Raw genomic sequence first — 22,386 nt, 5'->3', positions numbered from 1 at the left:
CACAGCAAGAGGGCTCCTGGGTCCCTGGGTTCCCAGGGTGGGGGAGCCCTTCTGTGCAGAGTTTGGATGTTCTCCCCACATCAGTGTGGGTTTTCTCTGGGTACTCCGGCTTCCTCCCACAGTCCAAAGACATGCAGGTTAATTGGTGACTCTAAATTGGCTGTAGGTGTGAATATAAGCATGAGACCTGTCCAGCCCCCCCTCTCCCGCGACCCCTAAAAGGATATGGAACATAAATGAATGAATATTTTATTACCATAGGAGTAAATTTCATAGGCGATGCAGGAGACATGTCCTGCCTCATACAATCATAGCAGAGGACTTTTATTTTGACGAAATGAAAGACATTTACAGTTGATTGATGCAGAAAAGACACAAATTGGTGTACGAAAATTTATCAGAATGCAGGAAATTAAGTGTTTGATGCTCAAAATTTGTTGGCAGAGGACCCATAAACCCGTTTCATGTGACCCCCCCTCCCCCCAAAACTAAGAATTGCTGGAGCTTAGAATGAGCTGTTTATATCTACATGTTGTGCCATGTGCTATGCCATGTTGTTCTACAGTAGCCTAAAGCAACCACTGGCACTGGACTGGGCGATTTGCATTTTTGTGTTGGCCACTGTAGTTCTCCTACACAATCGGCACGTTAAATGTTCCAGTTCTGCAACCTCACCACTAGATGCCACTAAATCATACACACTGGACCTTTAAATACCCAGTAATGATTTAAAATAGCTCAGTAGTTGATGGTGGGAACAGGCAGTCATGGTAAAACCAGCATGTATTGGCACTGTTTGTATGTGTACGTGGACATGGCATAATTTCGGAGGGGCTGGTGGGAGGGGGGGTGTCAGACACCTCCCTCCAAATATTTAGTGTGTACATTTGGCCAATATACAATATACAGCATTTATAATGTAAGGAAATTACAAAAGAACCCTACTGTGATGCTGTAATATCAGAATAACAGAGGATAAAACAACAATTACTTACTCAAGTGTCATTTAAAAATCATCAGGGCCCTGCCAAGATTATAAGTCAAAGTGTAAGTTACAGTTAAGACAAATTAAGCTGCAGACACACCACGACTCTGCAGCACTATCAATGTCAGCAATACGATCTTCTGCAAGGTTTACCAAAATAAAGAAAGTGTCTTCAGAATATGCTCTGAGTCAGATGGAAGTTACTTTTATGCAACAACTGCTTATGATGCTGTGACCTACTCACTGATGCCATTTACTGACAGTAGATGGCAGGAGAAGATTGTATCACTGATATGCAATAACACTGCAAGAGGCACTTCAGTGGAGTGGTGGGGCCACGAGGATACTGTTTTACATTAATGAATTATTTAAATGTTATGTTGGGGTCAAGATTTTTAAAACCACTTGAATTCAGGCAAACATTTTTGTCTCCACACAGCAAGATAAAAGGCTAAAGACTTGTACTTTTGCTAATTCCATCCTGTCATGTATCAACAATTAAAACCACAACAGAAGCAGCGTTTCCCTTTGAACCATGTCCTCATCATCTACCAAAACATGCCGCATATTCCACTTGAAGCGGTATTTCATCTGGTTGGATGTACTCAAAAATTCCTTACAGATGGTCAGCAGCACTGATACTTGTTAAGCACTATTCCCAAGTGCAGTGGTGTTCCCAGTAAACACTACTGACAGTGTGGGTACTGTTTTCAAGCAGATTAGTTGGTGATAATGGTTTGAAAGCCATCTGTCCTTAACAGTATTTTCCACATGATATAAAGTGATCAAGAATGCAGTATGATATTACAAAGGTCAGCAAAATGAAGTCCAAGCAAAATACATTTTAAATTCTTGTACAAAGGTGACAGTTTATTTACTATTTACTTCCATATAAAAATAGTTAACAAAGCAGTTGTATTCATTTTAATATTTCACAACATTTAAAGTAAAGAAAAATACATAAGACATAAGTTAAATCCCACTAAATACATATTTTGCTCTGTTTCGACTGGATAAAACATATGACAGCTTCAGTTTAAGAACTTTCATTAAGTTAAAACCAAATGCACCTTTTCCATAAGTAAATATTTTCAGTTCATTTGCTCCACAAACACGTAAAAAAGAAACACAGATTCAGGCCAACGTACATTACAATGCTTAGAAATGTGAAAATGTGGGACAGAGTTTCACGCTACAGGACTGTGACACAGTGGGCAGCAGTTATACTTGCTGATCTCCTGCCCTAGAGCGCAGTGTTTACACACGTTGCACATCCAGAACTGGTACTCCTGGATCGGTAGACCTGTCACAATGCATGTGGGTAATTTTCCTTCCGTCCTAGGATAAGAAAATAGAATTAGTTGGAGTCAGGGATATTGTCAAGTAGTGAGATTAAAGAGAACCTCAATGAATGGCTTAAAGGAAGACAAAAAGTTAAGAGTGATCTGTTGGTAAAGTTTCCATTATTGATGAAAGCATACCCCACATGTCCCTGGTGTCTGTCTCTTTAATCTCTATGAACAGATATCTGTATATGTATGCAGACTCTGTAGGCCACAGGGCAAGACTTTGGTATTGGAAGCATTCTGGTTTCTGTTTGTAGTCTGAGCAATATTCACCAATCATGTTTGAATGTCAGGTAAACAGTCCATGTGAGGAGGCATAACGCATTGGCTGAAATTAAATCTCGGAACCCATCTGCTATCCTCCGACAACAATTTAGCATTTTATTAGCTTTTTTTTTTTTTTTCATATGCATATATGTGTGTTTATAGAGATTAGCCGAAATGGCCAGCCCACGGCAAAGGAAGTCTTGGCCACATCTGCTAGCCACACTGGATCTCCCAAAATATTGGCTATGGCCGCCAGAAGCTTATCGTTGTCAGACCAATAGCCAACAGGTTCCGAGATTACTTTCTCTGTAGCTCTGTGTTCATTGTTAATTGCTTGCCTGCGACTGGTTGTAGCACTCAACACAATGCTAGAGTCATAATAAAGCAACAGAGCTAACAATCTACAAAACTGTGTGTATTCCTGTAATGCATAAAAAAAGCTATTTGTAGGTTCTTCATTTCCCCTATTCAGCATTCACTTTTAGAAAGTTACATTAATAAAGACCCTAATGCTGCTTCCTCTGTCTACAGCAACTGGCTCTGTAATATACTTTATTACCCCAAATTGACAGAAACTGCTGTGTATACAAATCATCTAACAATCCATTTAACGTTACTAGAGAAAAATACATTTCAGCGCTTCTGTTTTGACAATGGGTAATGACTACAGCTCATTTAAATTTTGCTGTAATCATTTACTGCATGTAGACTTTAGTAATGACTGTTTTTGGCTTGTGCCTGGAGATGTGGCAGGGAACTTTTAAAATATAGTTGTAATTAAATGAATATATCACAGTGCAAGGCACAGCATTGTGTTTATGTTGACTCTACAGGGGAAAACCCCAAATAAAGAATAATGTAGACTGCTGTTTACTCCAATACACCCATCAATACTACTGGTTCATATTTCATTACGGTTATTCCTCCCAATGTAGATTCAGATATACTCATCGTGTCTTTAATATGTCTCTATTTCTCATGGTAATCTGTGAATTCAAATATGTGTATGAAGGGAAAGAATGGCGAAATCCCTCCAAAACATGTCTTTTAAATGGTTAAGTTAAGGAAACTAGTCGTCTGTCAGTGTTTGGAGCCAGACTTTGATGTAAACTCATCGGTGCCCTCACCCATCTGACGATCCGTACAGCTCCGTCGAGTGGCTGTCCTTTGGTGTGTGCTTGGTGAAGATCTCCAGGGCCAGATCCTCGTAAGGCTGCCGCTGTTCAGGGTCCAGACTCTCTAGGGACTCCAGCTTGATGAAGGCCTGCGAGCATGTGCCAAAGGCCCTGTTGGCCGCAGAGCAAATGGCGAGCAGAGAGTAGATCTCCACTGGCGGGATGATGTCCTCATACTCACGCAGGTGAAGGGCTTTAAAAATGGGGAAGCGGTGAGGAGTTAGACTGTAACTGTGTTTGGTTCTATCTATGATGGGAAACTAACTTGTCTCAAATCACAAGACTGTCCAAGTCAAGAAAAAATAATTTGTGACAAAATAAATACAAATACAAACTGAATAATATCTCATAAACTCAACTCTCTCTCAACTGTCTTTGAATCAGTTTGGAAAATACTGTATAATAATTATTACATTATTATGTTGAAGTGTCCTGTGTGATTTGGTACCTGTGCGCATGGCATTCTCAATGTAGCCTCCATATAGCTGCCTCTGAGCCAGCAGGAAGAAGTGATACGCCTCTGCTCCACGCCACGCGTTGTCCACAATACGATTGTCTGAAGAGGTTGCATCTTCCTCAAGCAGCCCAGCCAGTGCAGATGTTGCCTAATTACAGTATTATAATATGTAAAAGCTTTTATTGAAAAAAAATAAAGAAAGAAAGAAATAGAAACATATATTCCTATATGTATAAAGTATTAGTGGTGATATATTACCTCAGACTTTTTCCCTTTGGATTTGCTCTGCTGTGACGTCTTCACCTGCTCATGGTAATTTTCAACCAGACGTGCTGCCAGGACATAGAGCTTCTTCACCCGCAGCGGTCGGGTCCTTTTCTCCGCCTCCTCATCTGCGATCTGTAACGGCAGCCAAAAAGTCCATGCCCACAAACAAGTTATTCCAGCTGAAGAAAAATTCTAGTGTGACCTCAAATACAATAAACAGAGTGTGTCGCACCATTCCCCATTCACCGGCAGCGAAGCATGATCAGAGCACCATCATGGGGCTCCAGAACGGGTCAGTCCACCAGAATCAACCAGGTTTGTGTGTTTTAGTTATCTATATAAAATTTTAACTATGTGTTGCTGCAACCATGGTTTCCATATTATTTTGTCAGGTGGTTTGTGATTCTTAATTTTAACTAATCTGTCCAGTACTGGGTCGCCTCAAGACCTGATGGAGCTGGCCCTATAGTGGACTTGATCCCCAAAAACTGCTCCTAGACCCTAAGGAAGGGGGCCAGTTTATTAGGGATCGACAGTCATTTGGTGTTTGGATTTGATTATTGTAAAAGAAGGGAGGAATGACCCAGCCTTCCTTCCCCAAGCTGCTTGTTCAGTTCCTTTCTGTGTGTATATGTATTGGGAAAATGTGACGCTTCAAATTCCAGCGTAAAAAAGTGCATGAAAACATAAACCCACCTTAAACATGAGTTTGGCCGCATCAAGGAAATGGTGGGCTTTCCGATACAGCTCCACCGCCTCTAAGGTTTTATTCTTCTCAAGAAGATGTGTAGCATATTTGGAGAGAAGAGGTTTAATCTCCTTCATGTTGTGGGTCCTGGCGAGTTCCACTGCTTTGTTCCACTGTAAGAAAAGGACAATATTGAACCAAAAACAAAATAAGCCTGTACCTTTTGAATATGATATTGGTCAAGTTAATCTAAAATAATAATCAGAAAAGTCAGTGCAATAACATACAGCTTTTAAAGCTACGGCTGGTAGCTTTCATGAAAATAATTTTGTGTCGTATTTACTAAAACTGTCACTATAATATGAAAGAAGTACATGAGACAGATAATCTGAGAAATATATCATGTCCCTCCTCCTCTCTCTACTGCCTCTCACATAGAATCTACCAAAGCGCACAAAAAACAACCAGTCAGAGCCAAGGAGTCTCTAACACATCGTGTCAAACACTGCTTGTGAACTGCGGTCAAACTGTCAAACTAGGCAGCACTGACCAAATATGTTTGTGACCCGGCCACCATATTGGACACAGTCGACCAAAATACCAAGCACCACCCACCAGCTGGACCAACCGTCTCATTTTACATCTTAACAGTACACAAAAATAAGTTTCTGAAAACGTTTGAGGCCAGAAATAGATAACATAATAACAGACTCTTTATTAATATTTGATCAGCGCTGCCTAATTTGACAGTCTTAAGTTCACAAGCAGTGACTGACATGATTAACAGCTGCATTAGAGACTCCTCAGCTCTGATTTGTTGTATTTGTTAATGTGCTGTAGGCCATTAGAGGCGCTACAAGGCAACAGAGTAGGCAGAGGAATGGGATTCTGATTTAGTGTTGTGCGACTACAGTGACAGTTTCAGCAAATACATAAAAAAAGTTATTCTTTATAAAAGTTACCAACTGCAATCAGGTTTTAACTTAAATCACTTTCTGGCTTCTATTCATCAAGCCTTTCTGAAAAGGACCCACAGCTGTATACCTCACTTGCAGTCACAAAAGTTAGATAACACAGAGCCTAGTGTATTTTTCCACATCCCAGGGATGAGCTAACAGGAAACTGAAGGGAAAACAGTTAAAGTGCAGCCTGTTCATTTCACTGTCAAAAACGCAACATTAACACAGCAGGAGGAACTGCCAAGAGAGGAAACAGGGACCGCTAACGACCTCTCCTTCTGGATTAACACAGGGTCAATTACAGCACAAATTTAACGTCCTTTAAATCAAAGCCAGCTGTGGTGAAACATCTCTTCACAGATTTTTTATATTAAGAAAGCTCTTTCTTTTGTCCAAACCTGAGCGAAGAACAGTTAATCAACCCTTCTGAGCTAAATGCCAAATTTACACTGGAAGAGCAAAGTTTGAGAGCAGCATTCACACTGTGGGGCTAAATATGACACAGGAAGAGGATAGGAGTGGGAGGACAGCAGGTGCCACACTAACACAGTGAAGTGTGTGTTTAATCTGAAGATGGCTGAGGGAAGACCATGTGTTCAGAGTGTCACTCAGAAACTCTGGCACCACAGTGTTCTGTCTGTCTCTCACCTGGTTCAGATGGACACAGGTGTCAACGGCAGCCTTGGGCTGGTTGCATTTCAGGTAGGCCTGCACAGCTTGTTCACACATGCCCACGGTGGCAAACATTTGTCCAATATCCTGAAACACAGAGACGGAAACAATGGAGAGGCAACAGAGGGTTGGCTTTATGGATTCAATCATTGATGTCTGAAATTTCTACATAAAGCCCAAAGAAAGAGTTATTTTTGGTCAAATCTGAACATTTTGCTCACCGGTAAAAGCGCATGATTCTCTGGCAGCATAGTGGTCAGCTTTTCAAGGCCATAATAGTCCTCTAACATGTAGTAGCATTCTGCCAGCCTCTCCTGGTTACGACCTTGAAGGTAGTACTGCACTGCGTTGACCCTTGAAACAGAAAGGATTTATACAGTATTTAAAACTGAAAGTAAGACAGAGTTTTCTTCAATCTTAAAGGAGCCCTTCATGACATTCAGAACATTAATGTAGCAGGAACCAGCTATTTGCTATGTAAATATGTAGTTAAGTACTGGCATCCTGAGCAGAGAACACAGTCAGGCCACCTCTTTGTGCACTGTAATCCGGACTTCTCTGTTCGCTGTTGTGCGGTCCAGCCACATGTACATGTGAGTCCATGTGTGTATCCCACTGGCTAGCTAATCCCCACCGCTTTGCACTGCCCTAATATGGCAGTTAATGCTGATATTGAGACGGTGTCGGCGTGGAAGTGTTGCAGCCACTCTCCTAACACCATTAGCTCTATAAGCACTGTTGCTGTTGCTAGCACTGTCCGCACAGTTAGCTATGAGCCGCTGACTCAGCCACCTCCATGTTGAGAGCCTTGTGTAGACGCCTCTGAATCTTAAGTCAGGTTTCCATCCAAATGTAGCGCACATTTTAACTGAATTTCCAAATAGTTGGCTAAATGTGACTTTATGTGCTTTTTCATCAACTGCTGTTATGCGAATATTGGGAGTTGGTTCACTGAGATAAGCAGTAGGTGGCACTAATTCTTCAGTTAGGGGCCACTGTGGAAGAGGGCGCAATGAGATGACGTAAATAAAAGAGCCCCACTTAAACCTTAAACAAAGAAAACAATGGATGTATAATAACGGAAAGCACACAGAACAATGGAATAAGATAATAATGGATAGGAGTTCTGGTAACAGCCCTGTGTGCATACATCCATACAGTGTGTTAAAGGCCGTCCAGATTCAACAAAGATTGCTTGCAGTGGCACAAACAGGTTACAGTATGTCATCATTTATCCAGTGAATCTGTTTCCAATTCAATGTAAGTGATAGGGGAAAAAACACAGTTCTCATTCTGTGAAAGTATGCATTCTAAAGTTTAGCTGAGGCGATAATGAGGCTTCAGCATACAGTTAGTTAAATTACATGGGTGTCTTATAAAGACATAGTCTTTCCTTACAAAACTCCCTCTTTTTGTTACGGTTCCTTGTGAAAGCCTCAGCAAAGAAACAGGGAAAAAGAAAGAAGGTAGTCTCTCTGGAAGATACCTACTTGATTTGGCTGACTGAGACTGCTGAAGCCTTGAATTATCTTTAGCTGAACCTCAGAGTGCATTTTTGCAAAGGACGGTGGACTTGTCCTCTATCATTTACACTGGACTCGTGTCAGGAAAGGATTATTCAAAGCTAGTATGGACCGAAGGAATGATTATGGTGACAATAACTCAATGTATATGGGCGCAAAATAGAAGTGACATAATGTTTACTCATCCTTTTATAATGGATTTTAATTAGCATTTATATTACCATACAACTGAGAGACTAATGACGTATTATTTGGTTTGGGATATATTAAATATATTGCATCGTACTAATGACGATCTTGGGTGAAAATGGGTGTTTATATTTGCATAATCTGTTTATGTATTATAGTGCTAAGCCATTACAATGCATATCTATGAATGCGTAATACATTCATCTGATAAATAAAATGCTGCTGTTTTTCTATATTAATAAAATCATCTCAAAATTATGCAAAATGTCTCATTAACTGATTTATGAATAGATGGCTGTCTCATAAATTCAGGGAAAAAAGAGCCATTTTTTTCATGACAACTTTTCTCAGAATTCTGAAATAATATTCTCGTTAATTATGGATACAGAACTTTTTTCCCCCCAAAACAGATATATTACCAATGGAGACCTGAAAGTCTCAAAAGTTGCTATGTAGTTTGCTACATATTTTATTTTGTGCGCATAGGTTATTATCTTGTGGAAACGAGTTATTATCTTGTGCAGACAAGCTGTTAGGTTATTCATAAAAGATAATATTTGTTGTACGCAAGACAAAACAAATATCACCTTTTGGAACTTTAGGGGCTCTGTAACTATCTAACACATGTATATATTGTTTCTATACTAAATATACTAACACACTAAATGACCAAAGAAAGAAATCGTAAACTAAATTTCAATACCATTTCTGTCTGTCAGCAAAGTAGTCTCCAATCGCATTGTACGCCTGTTCCAGCAGAGCATCATCACAGTCCCCAGAGCCAGCTTTGAGCAGCTGGAGCACCCTGAACCAGTCTCCTAGCTTCATCCTAAGGCTGATGGCAAGGTCCCTACGAGAAATAAAACATTAACATGCTTACAGAACTGATGGCATAAGGTAACACTGACATTTAAAATGACAAAGTAAATCATTATTGGAAGTTTTGATTCAACTATCAAATACGCCCCAAAAAATACAGTTAAATATACCTGCGATCCATATCCAGGTACATCCGCTCAGCTTCCTCGAACCTGCTGAAGTAAGCTGCCACCTCTGCCTGTTTCATGGGCTCGCTCTGCAAGTTGCCCAGTCGCTTGACGAACTCAATGCCCTGGTAGTCTTTGCAACGGACGAAGGCCTGTTCAGCTGTTTTCAGATCCAGTTTTTGGAGGGCTGCCTCAGCCAGAAGACGCCTGGTGGGGTCATAACGGAGAGAGGGGGCAGTTAGCTACTATCACCAGTACAGCTGCGAGGCATAATGTGCGTACATAAATTCTTATACACACTCTAATATGATTGATTTAGATTTAAACTGTAATGAAGCTATTAAGCCGTATGAAGTCACTCAACAATCTGTGAGTAGGACTGTGGCTTGCAAATGCAAATCAGTATCTATGGACCAAATAATTGTCTGTAATCAATCAATCTGTTTCAGACTTAATGATTCTATGATTTTATTGCTGTGTGAGATGAGTGCAAAGATTATCTTTAGGTCACAGACTGAAGCTGACTGCTTGAACTGACTCCCACTTTCTGATGTTGCGAGATTTTGAGGGATGCTGCAAGAATTGACACACTACCCAGAGAACACGCATAAGCTAAAGTGATCACACTGTAGCTACAAAAGAGTTATTATAAATCTCTGCAATAATCCTCCTACACCAACACAGAGTACATGCTCAGACAAAGGCAGCTATTGACTGGTGCCAACCTGACCTGACAGCAATGTTCAAATATCTTTTGAACAGAATATTCAGAATAGTTTTTGAGAACTGATTTTGCTGCTTTGTATCACCGAGTCCCATGTTTACCTTGATTAAATTAATTTTTTTTTTAATTATTTGTTTCTATTGTTATTGTACAAATTAACTGTTAAAAATCCCCCACAACATCTGCTGCGGATCTGTGGTGTTCACATTGAATCGCTCTGCACCTATCCAGACAACAACATGATTTCCTGGAAAAGCCAATTCTTCACTTATTGAGCTGCCGTCGTCATGTGTCATTGTAATCAGCACAGCTGTATCAGAGCGATGAGACCAGTGATGTGATGGGCTGAAAGTGAATTTATTAATCACCACAACCTCTGATCTATACTTAACTGCATCCAATCCTTTTTCACTTTTCACTGCTCCACATACATGAACCAAAATGTTGGTCAATATCAGGCAGTTGGTGAGCGTCAGTCACCCTAGTCAGTGTGGTATGTCCTGCACCGTTGCCCCTTGTTGGACCCTGTTGACGACGGCGCTTGTGAGTGAATGAAATCACTCTGATTGGCAGTTCAGGTTAGGGCATGAGAGGAGAAACGGAAGTGAGGAAAGTAAACAAAGAGCTGAAGTCAAAAGGAAGACCAGAACAAACTTGTCATATAAGGTAAGATTTTTTTTCTTTCTTTAACAGATAAGTTTTGGAAGGGTTTGTGTTATTGTTCACTGGCGCAGGGAAATGAGCTCTGTTCTTAAACATTAGATTGTGTTATCAATGGGCTAACTGGCTTACTAGCACTAGCATTCAGTTTCCTTTTTTAATGATGATTACAGACAATGACCGTCTGCTGGTGTGGAGAGTTATTTTCTCTCATGCCGGTACAGAACTTACATGGTGGTTGGCCGTCTGCTGTAGTCTTTGCAGTGTGTTCATGTGCAACTTTTAGGCCAAGAAACAGCAATGTCAGGTGATGCAACATGGGACCTCCATCACTGCTAGCTCTCTGAAGACGGTTTGGTGTGTCTCTGCCATAAGACCTACCACTTTATGTCGCACTTAAAATAAGGTCCTTAAGCTTAAAGCCATGCGTTAAAGCTGAATAGAAAGTAGAGATCAACACTTTGCATTTACCAGAGTCTTGGGTGAGGATTATCTTCAATGAACTGTGAGGCATCCTCAATCCCCACTTTTTCAATCAATGCACGACTGTCCCTCAGGGAGCGGATTTCAAAGTTGATGAGGTTGTCTTTGTTAGGCCTCTCTGGATCCTGTTGGGCAAGATCCCATAAGTGTTTCATTAAATCAACAAATACACACTGCATTTTTGAGCAATTTAAAGACACAGCAAAGCAGTGAGGCATAAAGAGAGTCTCTCTTCATATTAACACTACAAATGGATGAATTCTCATCATTATGCAACCAGCTGTTAAATTAATCATGTGTCAAGTCAACAGTAAGTCTAAACAATTGCAAAATCCATCTGCTTTAGGATATTTAAGAGGCTAAATAAAACATTTCATTGAAACTATGGGAAAAAAGCATCTTGGTATTAGCATGAGTGGTTATGTTTTTCATTTCAACATGACAGTATTCGGACTCGGATCTCAAGTGCCACTTTTTTTAAATAAAGTTTTACCTTCATGATTTCATCAAGCAGGACAGATTTGATTTCCAGGTCTTCAAAGTTGCAAATGTACCCAGATGTCTGTATGGGTTCCTGTTTTTTTTTTTAAAAAAAAAAGAAAAAACAATACACAAAGGCAACAGTTGCTAAATGTTTATTTAGTAATAATAAGATAATGCTGCTGACCAACACACAAACACCTGAGCACTCACCTCTGGGTCTAAGTTCCTGAAGACATACATCCTTGTCTTCTCCATCATGGCGAATAGATCAGGATTGTCATTCGCCCACTTCATGTCCCAAACATCTTTGCGCTCAAACTTGGATGGATCTCCTGCAGATGCCTGGTCTCCTGAGCCGTTGTCTGTGGAGGCACGAACTTCCAGGTCCAACAAAGTCAGCACGCCCGCAATGTCAATTGTGGCCAGACGACTAAACAAAATAACAATTAAATTTAATGAAAAATTTATCAGCTTTCAAATTTGATAAACTGTGTTTGAAGTGATTAACAGTGCCTGCCTGGAGTTGCAGTTCAAGGACAGATAGTAGGCTCTGTTGTTCAAAGTGTATTTCTGGATGAGAACAACATTCGGGAGGCTGTATCTATGGATGGTGCCAGACTCACGGCCCTAGAAGAACATATACAATCAAACACTTATTGTTTTACTTCAATTTTACTTTTAGTGAATGATTTGAAGTTGCAAAATTAAAACACAGATGTACATACCACAATCAGGGTCCTGTCTGTTGCTGTGATACAACAAATGGGATCTCGGGTTGCCTGAAATAGAACAGAAACATACATGTGAGCCATGACAATAAAAAATAAACTGGAACTAAAACATAAATATCAATAAACTTTATTGTGAGCTGAAAATGTATTTTAAATTAAATTACTATTAGTTGTAGTTTATGTATGTGTGTCCCAAATTTTAACATTTCAAAAATAAGGCTTCAGACAATTCAAGTAAATTGGACCCCCCATGAAAAAGTTTGTTTTCATGAAAAAGACAAAAAACAGCTTTACATACAGTAGATGGAGAGATACAATTAAAAATGTAATGTATTACAAGTACTTTGTTGAAATTGGTAACTGTGTCTCAGACCACATGGCCTTGACCTGTGGGGTGCCCCAAGGGTCAATCCTGGGACACCTTCTGTTCAATCTCTACATGCTGCCTTTAGGCCAGTTAATACAAAGTAATAATGTGTCCTACCACAATTATGCAGACGACACTCAGATCTATGTCTCACTGACAGCAGGTGAATATGGACCAGTGGATTCACTCTGTCACTGCATCCAACAGGTCAGTGTGTGTATGCAAAACAACTTTCTCCAGCTAAATTCAGACAAGACTGAAGTCATTGTATTTGGTCCACAGAAACAAAGAGAAAGTGTCAGCAGTCACCTCCAGTCTCTCTCTCTAAAACCTACAAATCAGGTTAGAAATCTCGGGGTAATAATGGACTCAGACTTGAACTTTAACAGCCACATCAAATCAATAACATCAGCAGCTTTTTACCATCTAAAAAACATTGCCAAAATCAAAGGTATAGTGTCTAAACCTGACTTGGAGAGACTTATCCATGCATTTGTCTCTAGTAGGTTAGACTACTGTAACGGCCTGCTCACTGGCCTCTCCAAACGGGCCGTAAGACAGCTGCAGTACATCCAGAATGCTGCTGCTCGGGTCCTGACCAGAACCAGGAAGTACGAGCACATTAGTCCTGTGCTCAGGTCTCTACACTGGCTTCCTGTGGCTCAGAGAATAGACTTTAAAACAGCTCTGCTTGTGTACAAGTCTCTCCACGGCCTAGCACCAAAGTACATCTCTGACATGTTAGTGCCATATGAACCATCTCGGACTCTGAGGACCTCAGGGACCGGCCTCGTGCTGGTGCCCAGAGTCAGGACTAAACATGGGGAATCAGGATTCCAGTTTTATGCAGCTAAAATCTGGAACAGTCTTTCTGAAGATGTGAGACAGGCCTCTACTCTGACAATGTTCAAATCTAGGCTCAAAACAGCTCTATTTCACTGTGCATATGACTGAAAGGATCTTATCTGCACTCTTCTCTTTTAAAGTTCATTTTATAATGATTATTTATGTTTTTATTTTGTATTGTGATTTTAATGCATTTTCTTGCTCTGTAAAGCACTTTGAATTACTTTGTGTACGAATTGTGCTCTACAAATAAACTTGCCTTGACTTGCCTTGCCTTGCCTATTAGTTTCCCAGTATATTGTTATAAAAATGTCTCAGAAGCATCTTTGTAGAGTTATTTTTTGATTTTTTGCCACAACTTTGAGGTTACGAAACTTGTAAATCTGAAAGGTGAAAATGTCTCTTACTGTGAAGGCTTTTGTAAAGTCTGGACCACTGTCATTGGCTCCGGATGGATTGCTGTCAATGTGATAGACCCTAGACAGGCAAGAAGTGAGAACAAATGAGAAAGAGCCAGACACAGACAGACAGTTGCCCTTTCCACTGAGGTGAATTGTGGTTCAGGTGCTAGGAAAGCCCTGGCAGAACATTATGTCATGCCTAGCCTGTCTGGAACCACAGTGGCCTTTGATTCAGATGAATGAATGCTTTTCATAGCACTGTCAGTACCAACACTCTACACTGAAACAGTACGCCAATAAACCAACTGACTCACAGAATCTAGCCTTGTGGTTTCATTACTTCCCTGTAACTTTCCATGATCTGCTTAATGTGTACTGTAAGTTCTGACATGGGTGTTCTATTCTGTCCCCATCCTCTACCTGGCTTTGTTAAATACAGCTTTTATGACATCCAGTTTAGATGCAGCTCCATTGTACTGTAAATGTTCGGCCAATGTCTGAAAAAACTCACCTCTCTCTTCCCTCCTTCTTAGTTCTGGTCACCTGGTTGATCTCCAGGGCAGTTAATTTCTTCGCCACTCTGTACTGCCACAAATAGAAAGCCTCTTTGGATGCAGCGATCACATGTGTCTTGGTCATGGTGACAAACAGTGGATCTGAACAAGTAGACAAGTAGTGATTATAATTTTGTGTCATTAGGAAGCAACTGAATCAATCGTGTCCATCTTTTTTAATGTCATTTGGTGGATCATGTGTGTGCCAAGCATCTGACACCACATTTTATCCAATGTAACCAACTAAGAGGGATTTTAAGCTTTTAGTTTGTTATGTCAAACAATTCAGTTTGAGTACATACACGTGTATAGTAATTAAGTATTGACATTTGGGTGGTGAAAGCTTACATAAAATACAGTGATCGATACCAACACCTGGTAAATTAATATTTGTAAATCACTATAAATCTTTCTTTTCTCTAACTTTGAATTATGAATACTCGGTGCGTATTTTCTGTGTGGATAAATACAAGAACATATAATGAGGTGTGCTCTCAAACAGATAAACTTTAAAGCCATCACAAGGCCAGAGGAGGAGACGTCTCCAAAAGGCACACACTTGAACTCACTCTCTTATTATTTAACCTATGTGGGATATCTGAAATCCATTCAGATCCTCTGAGGCTTTGAGGTCTGCAGACTTTGACCTGTCTTTCCCTTATGTTCTCAGCAAACATTCAGTCATGTCAAGCAGAGACAGAATGCTGAATATCCATGAGATATAAAGATGCCCAGTGCTAACCGTCTGTTTGCTATAAGATGCTGTGGGCCTATGAAAGATGTAACTGTGGGCAGCAGGTGGCAGAACGCCAACCACCGTGTCTCTATACACAGGGTGTGATCTCTCACATTGGCTTGAGGAAACACACCAACCTTATGGTAAACGAGGACTCTGATCATTCCAGTCGTGCCTCGAGGATATTATTACCAAGTTCTCCACTGTGTGCAAGCTCGCAGGGCACATGCCTTGTTTAGTCGATGGTATGATGTAAGAAAATTCACATTTTATATTGTGTTGAGTAGAAAATGAAAAAAAGTGGCATCACAAGAAAAATATGTCTCACTTTACTGTATGAACTCACCAATGTCAATGTATTTGGAGTCCAGTGGAGTCCCAATGGAGTTGCACAGAATCAGGACATACTGAAAAACACGCAATAATGCAACATTATTCTACAGGTCAATTTATCATTCTTTATCCAAATAAACAGTACTCATTTTGAGTTTGTGGTTTTAATTTGTACATTACCCTTGCATGATTTGTAGACTCTAACTCAGCATCCTCCTGTGTGACGATGAATTAGAAAGACAGGAAACAAGAGAGCAGAGACACATTTGTGATCCTTACTACTACAGCTCACTCTGTAACTTCATCTGTATACACTGTTTCTTCCTCATTGTATGTAAAAGTTAGAATAGATCTGTCTAAAGCAATGGATAAGCTTGTTCGAGTCATACAGAATGTAAGTAGCGTATTAAGTCAACCATTATAAAACAATAATAATTTCTTCTCAGTGTTGCCATGCTACAATAGGACATATAATCCAGAGGTGTTTGTACCTGAGGCTGGGTGTCATCTGCCTTGCTGGCTAGGATGCAGAAGTCCCCCGAGGTTGTAATGGACATCAAGCTCTTGACATATTTGACAAACTTCTCGTTGTTTTTGGTGTCCCAGAATACCACACAGTACTCTTGCCGCTCTGGCTTTGTGTAGGCATACACCACTGTGCTGCAACAGTAGCCCCACTGTTGAGAGACATAAAGAGCTGCTGAGATTCACCTCATGTGTGTTGCTTCTAAGCTCTGGGAAGAAATATGATTAAACAAAAGACATGTTCCTCCATGTGACAGTAACATATGACCAAAAGCATTTTTTGGGACAGATTCTGCAAGCAAGGTGTTGCCTTTGCAGCAGGCCAGTTTCGCAGAAATGTACACAGCTACTTCACAAAACTACAAAAAGATGGTTGGTAAATGTAAATTTATGTATTATTTGTCACACACCTTCCACATAAAAGAGAAAATCAACAGTCAAGAGAACCTTTAGACACAATTGAATGTAACACTGCACTACAATTCAAACATTCTACTGATTTAAAGACAGGCGGGGGTGATTTATATTACTATTTTTTAATCATCTCTGCCCTGATGAATACTCTGAGCATCTGGTCAGTGTTTTAACTGTCCTCATGCCAGATTCACTACAGGTTTTCCATAGAAATAGAATGAAAGTAGAATGGATATTCCACTTGTGTACCATTGCACCGTTGCGGCAGGCTAACTTCCATACAAATTAGAAAAAAACTAATTTGCTGCAAGTTGAAACTCACTGAGGTGAGCTGAGGTGACGACCACACATACATTGTAATAGTACAAAGCATGGAGAGGTGTCTTTAGTGCACAGTCTCAACCAGATCCTTAAGAGGAATTGAGGATTGTTGGATTTAACTGCTTCATATTTTCATTTGTAAGTAAAATAATCCCAATCTGTAGTCATGTTTAGCTATGTAATCCATGTCTCTAATATCAGATGTTGGTGTTGTTGGCTCAGTAACACACCAGGACATACAGATGCTGGTAAGGATGGTGAGCATCAGCAATCAACTGACAAAAGGGAAACACCAGCTTAGTTCGTATGGCCAAAAACTGAGTTCTCAAACTACTGAGTGGGACTACTGGATACTTTACAGTCCCACTGACATGTGTTGTCACCAGAACAACTAACCACAATCGCTTTCTTTTATTACCGAGCCAAATAACCACAGCAAACAGTTAAATGTCTGTTTTACTCTCATTCAACTTCTATGAAGTTTCCTCTATCTACAAGTGCCCTCAAGAACTGTTTCTCTACCAAAAATCCTTGATAGAGAGTGAGCCACACTTGTTATCATTTACCTTGTAGTCTGGTCTTATGTTGGCAAAGTAGATGTAGGAGTCCACAGCCAGGCCAATACGCAGCCCTCCTCCTTCCCAGCCAATGCCTGTCATCTGCTTCCCAGGCACTTTGAGAGTCCTCAGATGCTGTTTAAACAAGAGCAGTCATTTTAAGCACAAAATCTCAACAATTCCTGTCTTATAGCATTTGTATTTCCACACTGGGGTCAGTAGGGGTTCTGGGTATACAATGGATGATTATAAAATCAATACTAATGACTCAAGCACAATGTTGGATGGCACAACAGCAAAACTGGAATTGCAAGATATTTCATTCTTAAACAAGAGACAAAAGGTATTGTATGCTTTATCAATTCAGCTCATTCTTTGTAAATATTTCTTTTTGGTCTCACATATGATATTGACAGGAACACTGCATAATAGTGTACTGCACATGCCTGACCTTCATGTATAAAACTCTGTAAGCAATCAGCAAAGGAACAGAATCTTCGCTCTCACCTCTCCAAATGGTGTGTAGAACTGCACAACATTGAATTCTTTCTCCAGATTTGAGGCTCTGAGAGAACCTGCTACTGCCAGGACACTGCCACAATGATTCCACTGGATACTGACCACATTCATCAGAGTGTCAATACACACTGGGTCTGGAAAAAAAAGGACAACAGCATAGTTTATCACCATTGGTAAACATTTCATTCAAGCATAAGAAAATACTGCAGTCTCTGAAGTTCTTTTTTTCTCTCTTACTTTCATCATTCTCGTAGCGCATGATCTGGCATCGTCCATTGTCGAAACAGATAGCGAGACATGGACACTCTGGTTCAATGTAGCCGCCAGTTCCTGCGTACCAGTGGATACCTGCAATACTGACAGCTCCGGTTGCATTGGTGAGGCAGCTGATGGTCATTTTCATCTGAAACATAACATCAGATTATTATTTTATATCAATGTCATGTGGGTACACCACACAAAATGTACCTATAAAGGGTTAGTTCAGATTTTTGAGGTACTAATCAATAGTCAGTGTATCACATACAGTACATGTCAGTCAGCATGCCCCAAGTTTGGACAAGCAGCAGGAGTCCGACACAGAAGCTAAGCAATCTAGTGCTGTGGATGGGGGTCAGCAACAAAATGTATTTTAGCAACCTATAAAAATCCATACCAGTTTAGGTGTACGTTATGTTGAGAGTACTTTTGCAGCTTTACGTTTCCATCAGACAGCCCATTTTGACTTGGAAACCGTTACAAGCTTCAGTTCCCCAAATATGCTCTCATCAATGCCACCAGGCTCCATGGAGAAAAACAGTCATTTTAGCTAGCTGAACATGGTGCTGCTGCTTCGATCAGTTAGTTAGTTTGTGCTACTGTGTGAATTTGCTAAATCCCAACTAACCCTTTTAAATGCCAAAGCCACACAATAACACAAACAAACAAACTTATCGAGAGAGCGGTAGACCAGCAGCTCCTGTGTTCAGCAACGCTAAATCACATTTTTTGAAACCCAATGAAGTCTGGCTTCAAAGAAAAAGCTTCATTTTCCAGTTGGAAATCACTGTCTGGCATTAAGGTAAAGCTGTGAAAATACTCTCAGAAGAGCATACACTTAAACTGATATTGATTTTTTAGGTGGGACTTTTTTTGGGTGGTTAAAATATGTGTTGTTGCTGACCCCTCCACAGCAGTATATCGTGTATTTTCCGTGCTGAACTCTTCCGTGCATGTTTCTCCAAACTGGGAATGTGCCAACTGATATCTACTGCTTCTGATACACAGTCTAGGGATAAGTAACCCATATAACCCCACTTCAAAAAATCTGAACTATCCCTTTAAGCAAGCAATGACGCTGATAGTGGTATGCAGCGTCTTTTCTAATATCACAGGAGTTGCCAAAGTCAGAAATTTTCACATCCTACAATTAGGGGCTTTACAAATTCTACAATTATTTCTGGAAAATCAAAAAGATAATATCAATTTAAAGCTTTAAGGTGGCTATAAATTTGCTTCACAAAATGTCTTCTGATAATGCATGATAATAAATTCTCCCTAAACCTACTGTTCCCATGTATGCTGAAAGCCTGCACTCCCTCTGCACACCTGAATCTACATTGCATTTTTCTTCACAATATTAGCATCATACAGGTCATGAAGCCATGTAGTTCTACATGGGTACAAACTAAAATGAAATTACACTTCTTCTACTTAAGCTTATGCACTCACTATGAAGTTTCCTTGGTTGTCATAGATTTGTACTTCCCCATTGGCCATGCCGAAGAGGAGGATCTTGCTGTCTGGCGACCACGCCACATGAGCAAGCTGATTTCCCTTTAGCTCCTTTCCCCAAATCCGGTTTCCTTCAAAAAAAAAGGGGGTGTTTATCCCACTGTACATGTTCACACTTACTCCCTCAGCATGTGAACAAAGAAGTCCTTGTCAAGGGATTCTTGGTGATTTTATGTTAAATCTGGTTGGAAAAATTACGACTGATCACCATGTATTAAAACTGTTTTTACCATCTACAGATCCAACAATGACCGCTCCATCCTCATACACGATGCAGATCTTCTGACCATCGGCATTCCAACTCATGCTCCGCACCACCGACTTGTTCCGGTTGTTGATCATCTCCTCGTACCATGCACCTTTGGAAGGGGCGAAGACAGACAACTATTAAAGCCATATTCATTACAAGACAACTTGCATTTTTTAATTTGACGGCAATCACCTTTGTAGAGCATCCACACAATGATGAGTCCATTCTGGTCGCTGGTTGTCAGCTTTTCATACTGTTCGTTCCATGTGACCACTTGCACTGCACCTACAAGTGTAGAAATCAGGGTGTAAGATTATTTTCCTGTGGCTTGTTCCAAGTTTTTGCACTGCTTAGCTGTCTTTACTTTTGTGAATGCTGCCTGTTACTAACATAGTATGATAATAATAACAGGTTTGGCAACCGCGTAATATAACTTACCACTGTGTCCCTCTAGAGTCTGGTTCATTGACAGATTACTGGGGGCAGCAAGGCCTTTAAGTTTGGCATCATCTGTTGAGAAAGCAGAAAAAAACATATCAAATTTCAAACCACAACAATGTTCAAACAACAGTTGGGCAACTGTTAAAAAAACTTTTTAAAAAGGCAACCATTCGTCTACAGCCTTGGAACAGTAGTTTGTGGGTACCTTCCAGCTTACAGTTTTTATTGTATCTTTCTCTTTCTTTCGGGGGTTTTCTCTGTTTGTTTAAGAGCATAATAACAGTGGACCAGTCCAGCGGAAAAGAGTGGATGGGGTGGTACCGTTTCTTCTTTCAGTGACTGCACACAGAGTCAAAAAGCTTATAAAACTTTCAGAAGATTTCTTTCACACTGTAAGAGCCCTCAAATCTCAGCCACATGGGTATGACATAAGAGGTTTGGCTGTGACAAATAAACTTTAACACAGAGCTGAATGTAGGGACTATTATTCATCAACCCAAAATTACGTTTTTCATCTGCCCACTTTTAATCTATCGTGATGAAAAATGACAGCAATAAATAAATAAACATATGAAATATATGTAGCACATCACACTCTGAGCAACACTGACGAAGAACATCTGAACCAGGCTAAGCCAACATCTGTGTATGGGTTTTCGACAGTGGACAATTTTTTAAAACAAATTTTACACTTGTGCGTTTTTTACCTTGGGCTAGACCACAATTGTGTTTTACTGTAATCATTATGTCATCAGTTCTAGAAAGGGATAATATCTAGGGACATGAGCACCAGATTTAGTGATTTTAGGTGGGATATGGGTAGTTTATCCAGCAGATGCCACAGGTAAATAGTGTAAAGCAATTCCTGTGTCAAGGAACTCTGCATTATGTGTTTATTTTGTAGACTTCCTTTATAATGATTCAGGTTTTTATTTTCATGCACATTGCTATTTACTTGTTGCTCTACCAACCAAGGCCAGAGGTAAATACAAATAGCGTGGGAATGACGAGTGTGTGTACCAGGACTGTGCAGGCTGCTCCATCCCCTGAACTTACCTGTCTGCGTTTCGAGCTTAAGCACCCTGAGGAGACCATCGTCTCCTCCGCAGGCGATGAAGCCTTGATCTTTGTTCCAGGAAACACATTTTAGATGGATGTTGTTGGGGATGGCGATCTATAAAACAATTTAAATTGAAGCCGCACTGTTAACCAACGCTCTGTGTCCTAACTTGCGTGTTTTTAGGTGGTTAGGTACGATGTGAGGTTTTGGACACTCACCTTCTTGCTGAGGTAGATAAACATTGTGATGGTGATAACGTAACAGGCCTTTTTCAGTCTCAAATGAATTGTTTACGACGTATTACGATTTAACATAACCAAGACATTAATATTACGCCAATTCCCTCGAAAACTAGACAGCTAAAGTGAGCTAAAGTTTTAGCTTAGCTAAGCTACATCATACGGCCTGGATATATGAAGTAACGTTACAACGTTAGCTTGTACACCGTTAGCTTTGCTAGTTACTTAGGAAACACGACACAATTAACATCCCTAGAACCAAAGACGATAAATTAAAATGTCGACAACGTTTGTAGTTGATAACGTTAGCAAATGTATTGAAAACACTGCTCAAATTCGACGTTTCATTGCTTGTTTTAGCGGACTTCAGTACGCTCAGGCTGTAGCTTCCCTCGGTCTCCCGTGGTAACCGTAAACCGGAAGAGGGTTTAGAGTCTTTCTGGTAGTTGTAGTTT

The 22,386-nt window shown here is 40.2% G+C and overlaps 1 protein-coding gene across 1 annotated transcript; it reads right to left on the bottom strand.

The window, feature by feature from the left end:
- Positions 1-1,823: 1,823 nt before the first annotated feature.
- wdr35 (WD repeat domain 35) lies at positions 1,824-22,349 on the bottom strand. Its single transcript, XM_033641890.2, has 28 exons — positions 21,911-22,349; positions 21,689-21,806; positions 20,630-20,701; positions 20,384-20,476; positions 20,172-20,300; positions 19,879-20,012; positions 18,406-18,571; positions 18,157-18,302; positions 17,659-17,784; positions 16,324-16,509; positions 16,013-16,048; positions 15,846-15,906; positions 14,721-14,865; positions 14,216-14,285; positions 12,590-12,643; positions 12,382-12,491; positions 12,075-12,294; positions 11,875-11,955; positions 11,370-11,506; positions 9,518-9,721; positions 9,232-9,378; positions 7,038-7,170; positions 6,793-6,903; positions 5,194-5,358; positions 4,489-4,629; positions 4,222-4,378; positions 3,726-3,966; positions 1,824-2,323 (listed from the first exon to the last, which is right to left on the bottom strand). The coding sequence occupies exons 1-28, from the start codon at positions 21,932-21,934 to the stop codon at positions 2,173-2,175; spliced, it is 3,558 nt and encodes a 1,185-aa protein (XP_033497781.1). The 5' UTR covers positions 21,935-22,349; the 3' UTR covers positions 1,824-2,172.
- Between the last annotated feature and the right edge of the window lie 37 nt (positions 22,350-22,386).

This window comes from Epinephelus lanceolatus, chromosome 15 (assembly GCF_041903045.1).
Source record: "Epinephelus lanceolatus isolate andai-2023 chromosome 15, ASM4190304v1, whole genome shotgun sequence".
In the NCBI taxonomy this organism is placed as follows: Eukaryota; Metazoa; Chordata; class Actinopteri; order Perciformes; family Serranidae; genus Epinephelus; species Epinephelus lanceolatus.
This window is presented reverse-complemented; position numbering and strand designations above follow the sequence as displayed.

Bases quoted from the DNA above. Each gene is read 5' to 3' on its own strand.
- wdr35 (XM_033641890.2), bottom strand. From the start codon at position 21,934: ATGTTTATCTACCTCAGCAAGAAG. The intron at 18,572-19,878 runs GTGAGTGCATAA...GTTATGTTTCAG, and splicing joins ACAACCAAGGAAACTTCATA to ATGAAAATGACCATCAGCTG. The intron at 5,359-6,792 runs GTGAGAGACAGA...CTTTTCTTACAG, and splicing joins CCTGTGTCCATCTGAACCAG to TGGAACAAAGCAGTGGAACT.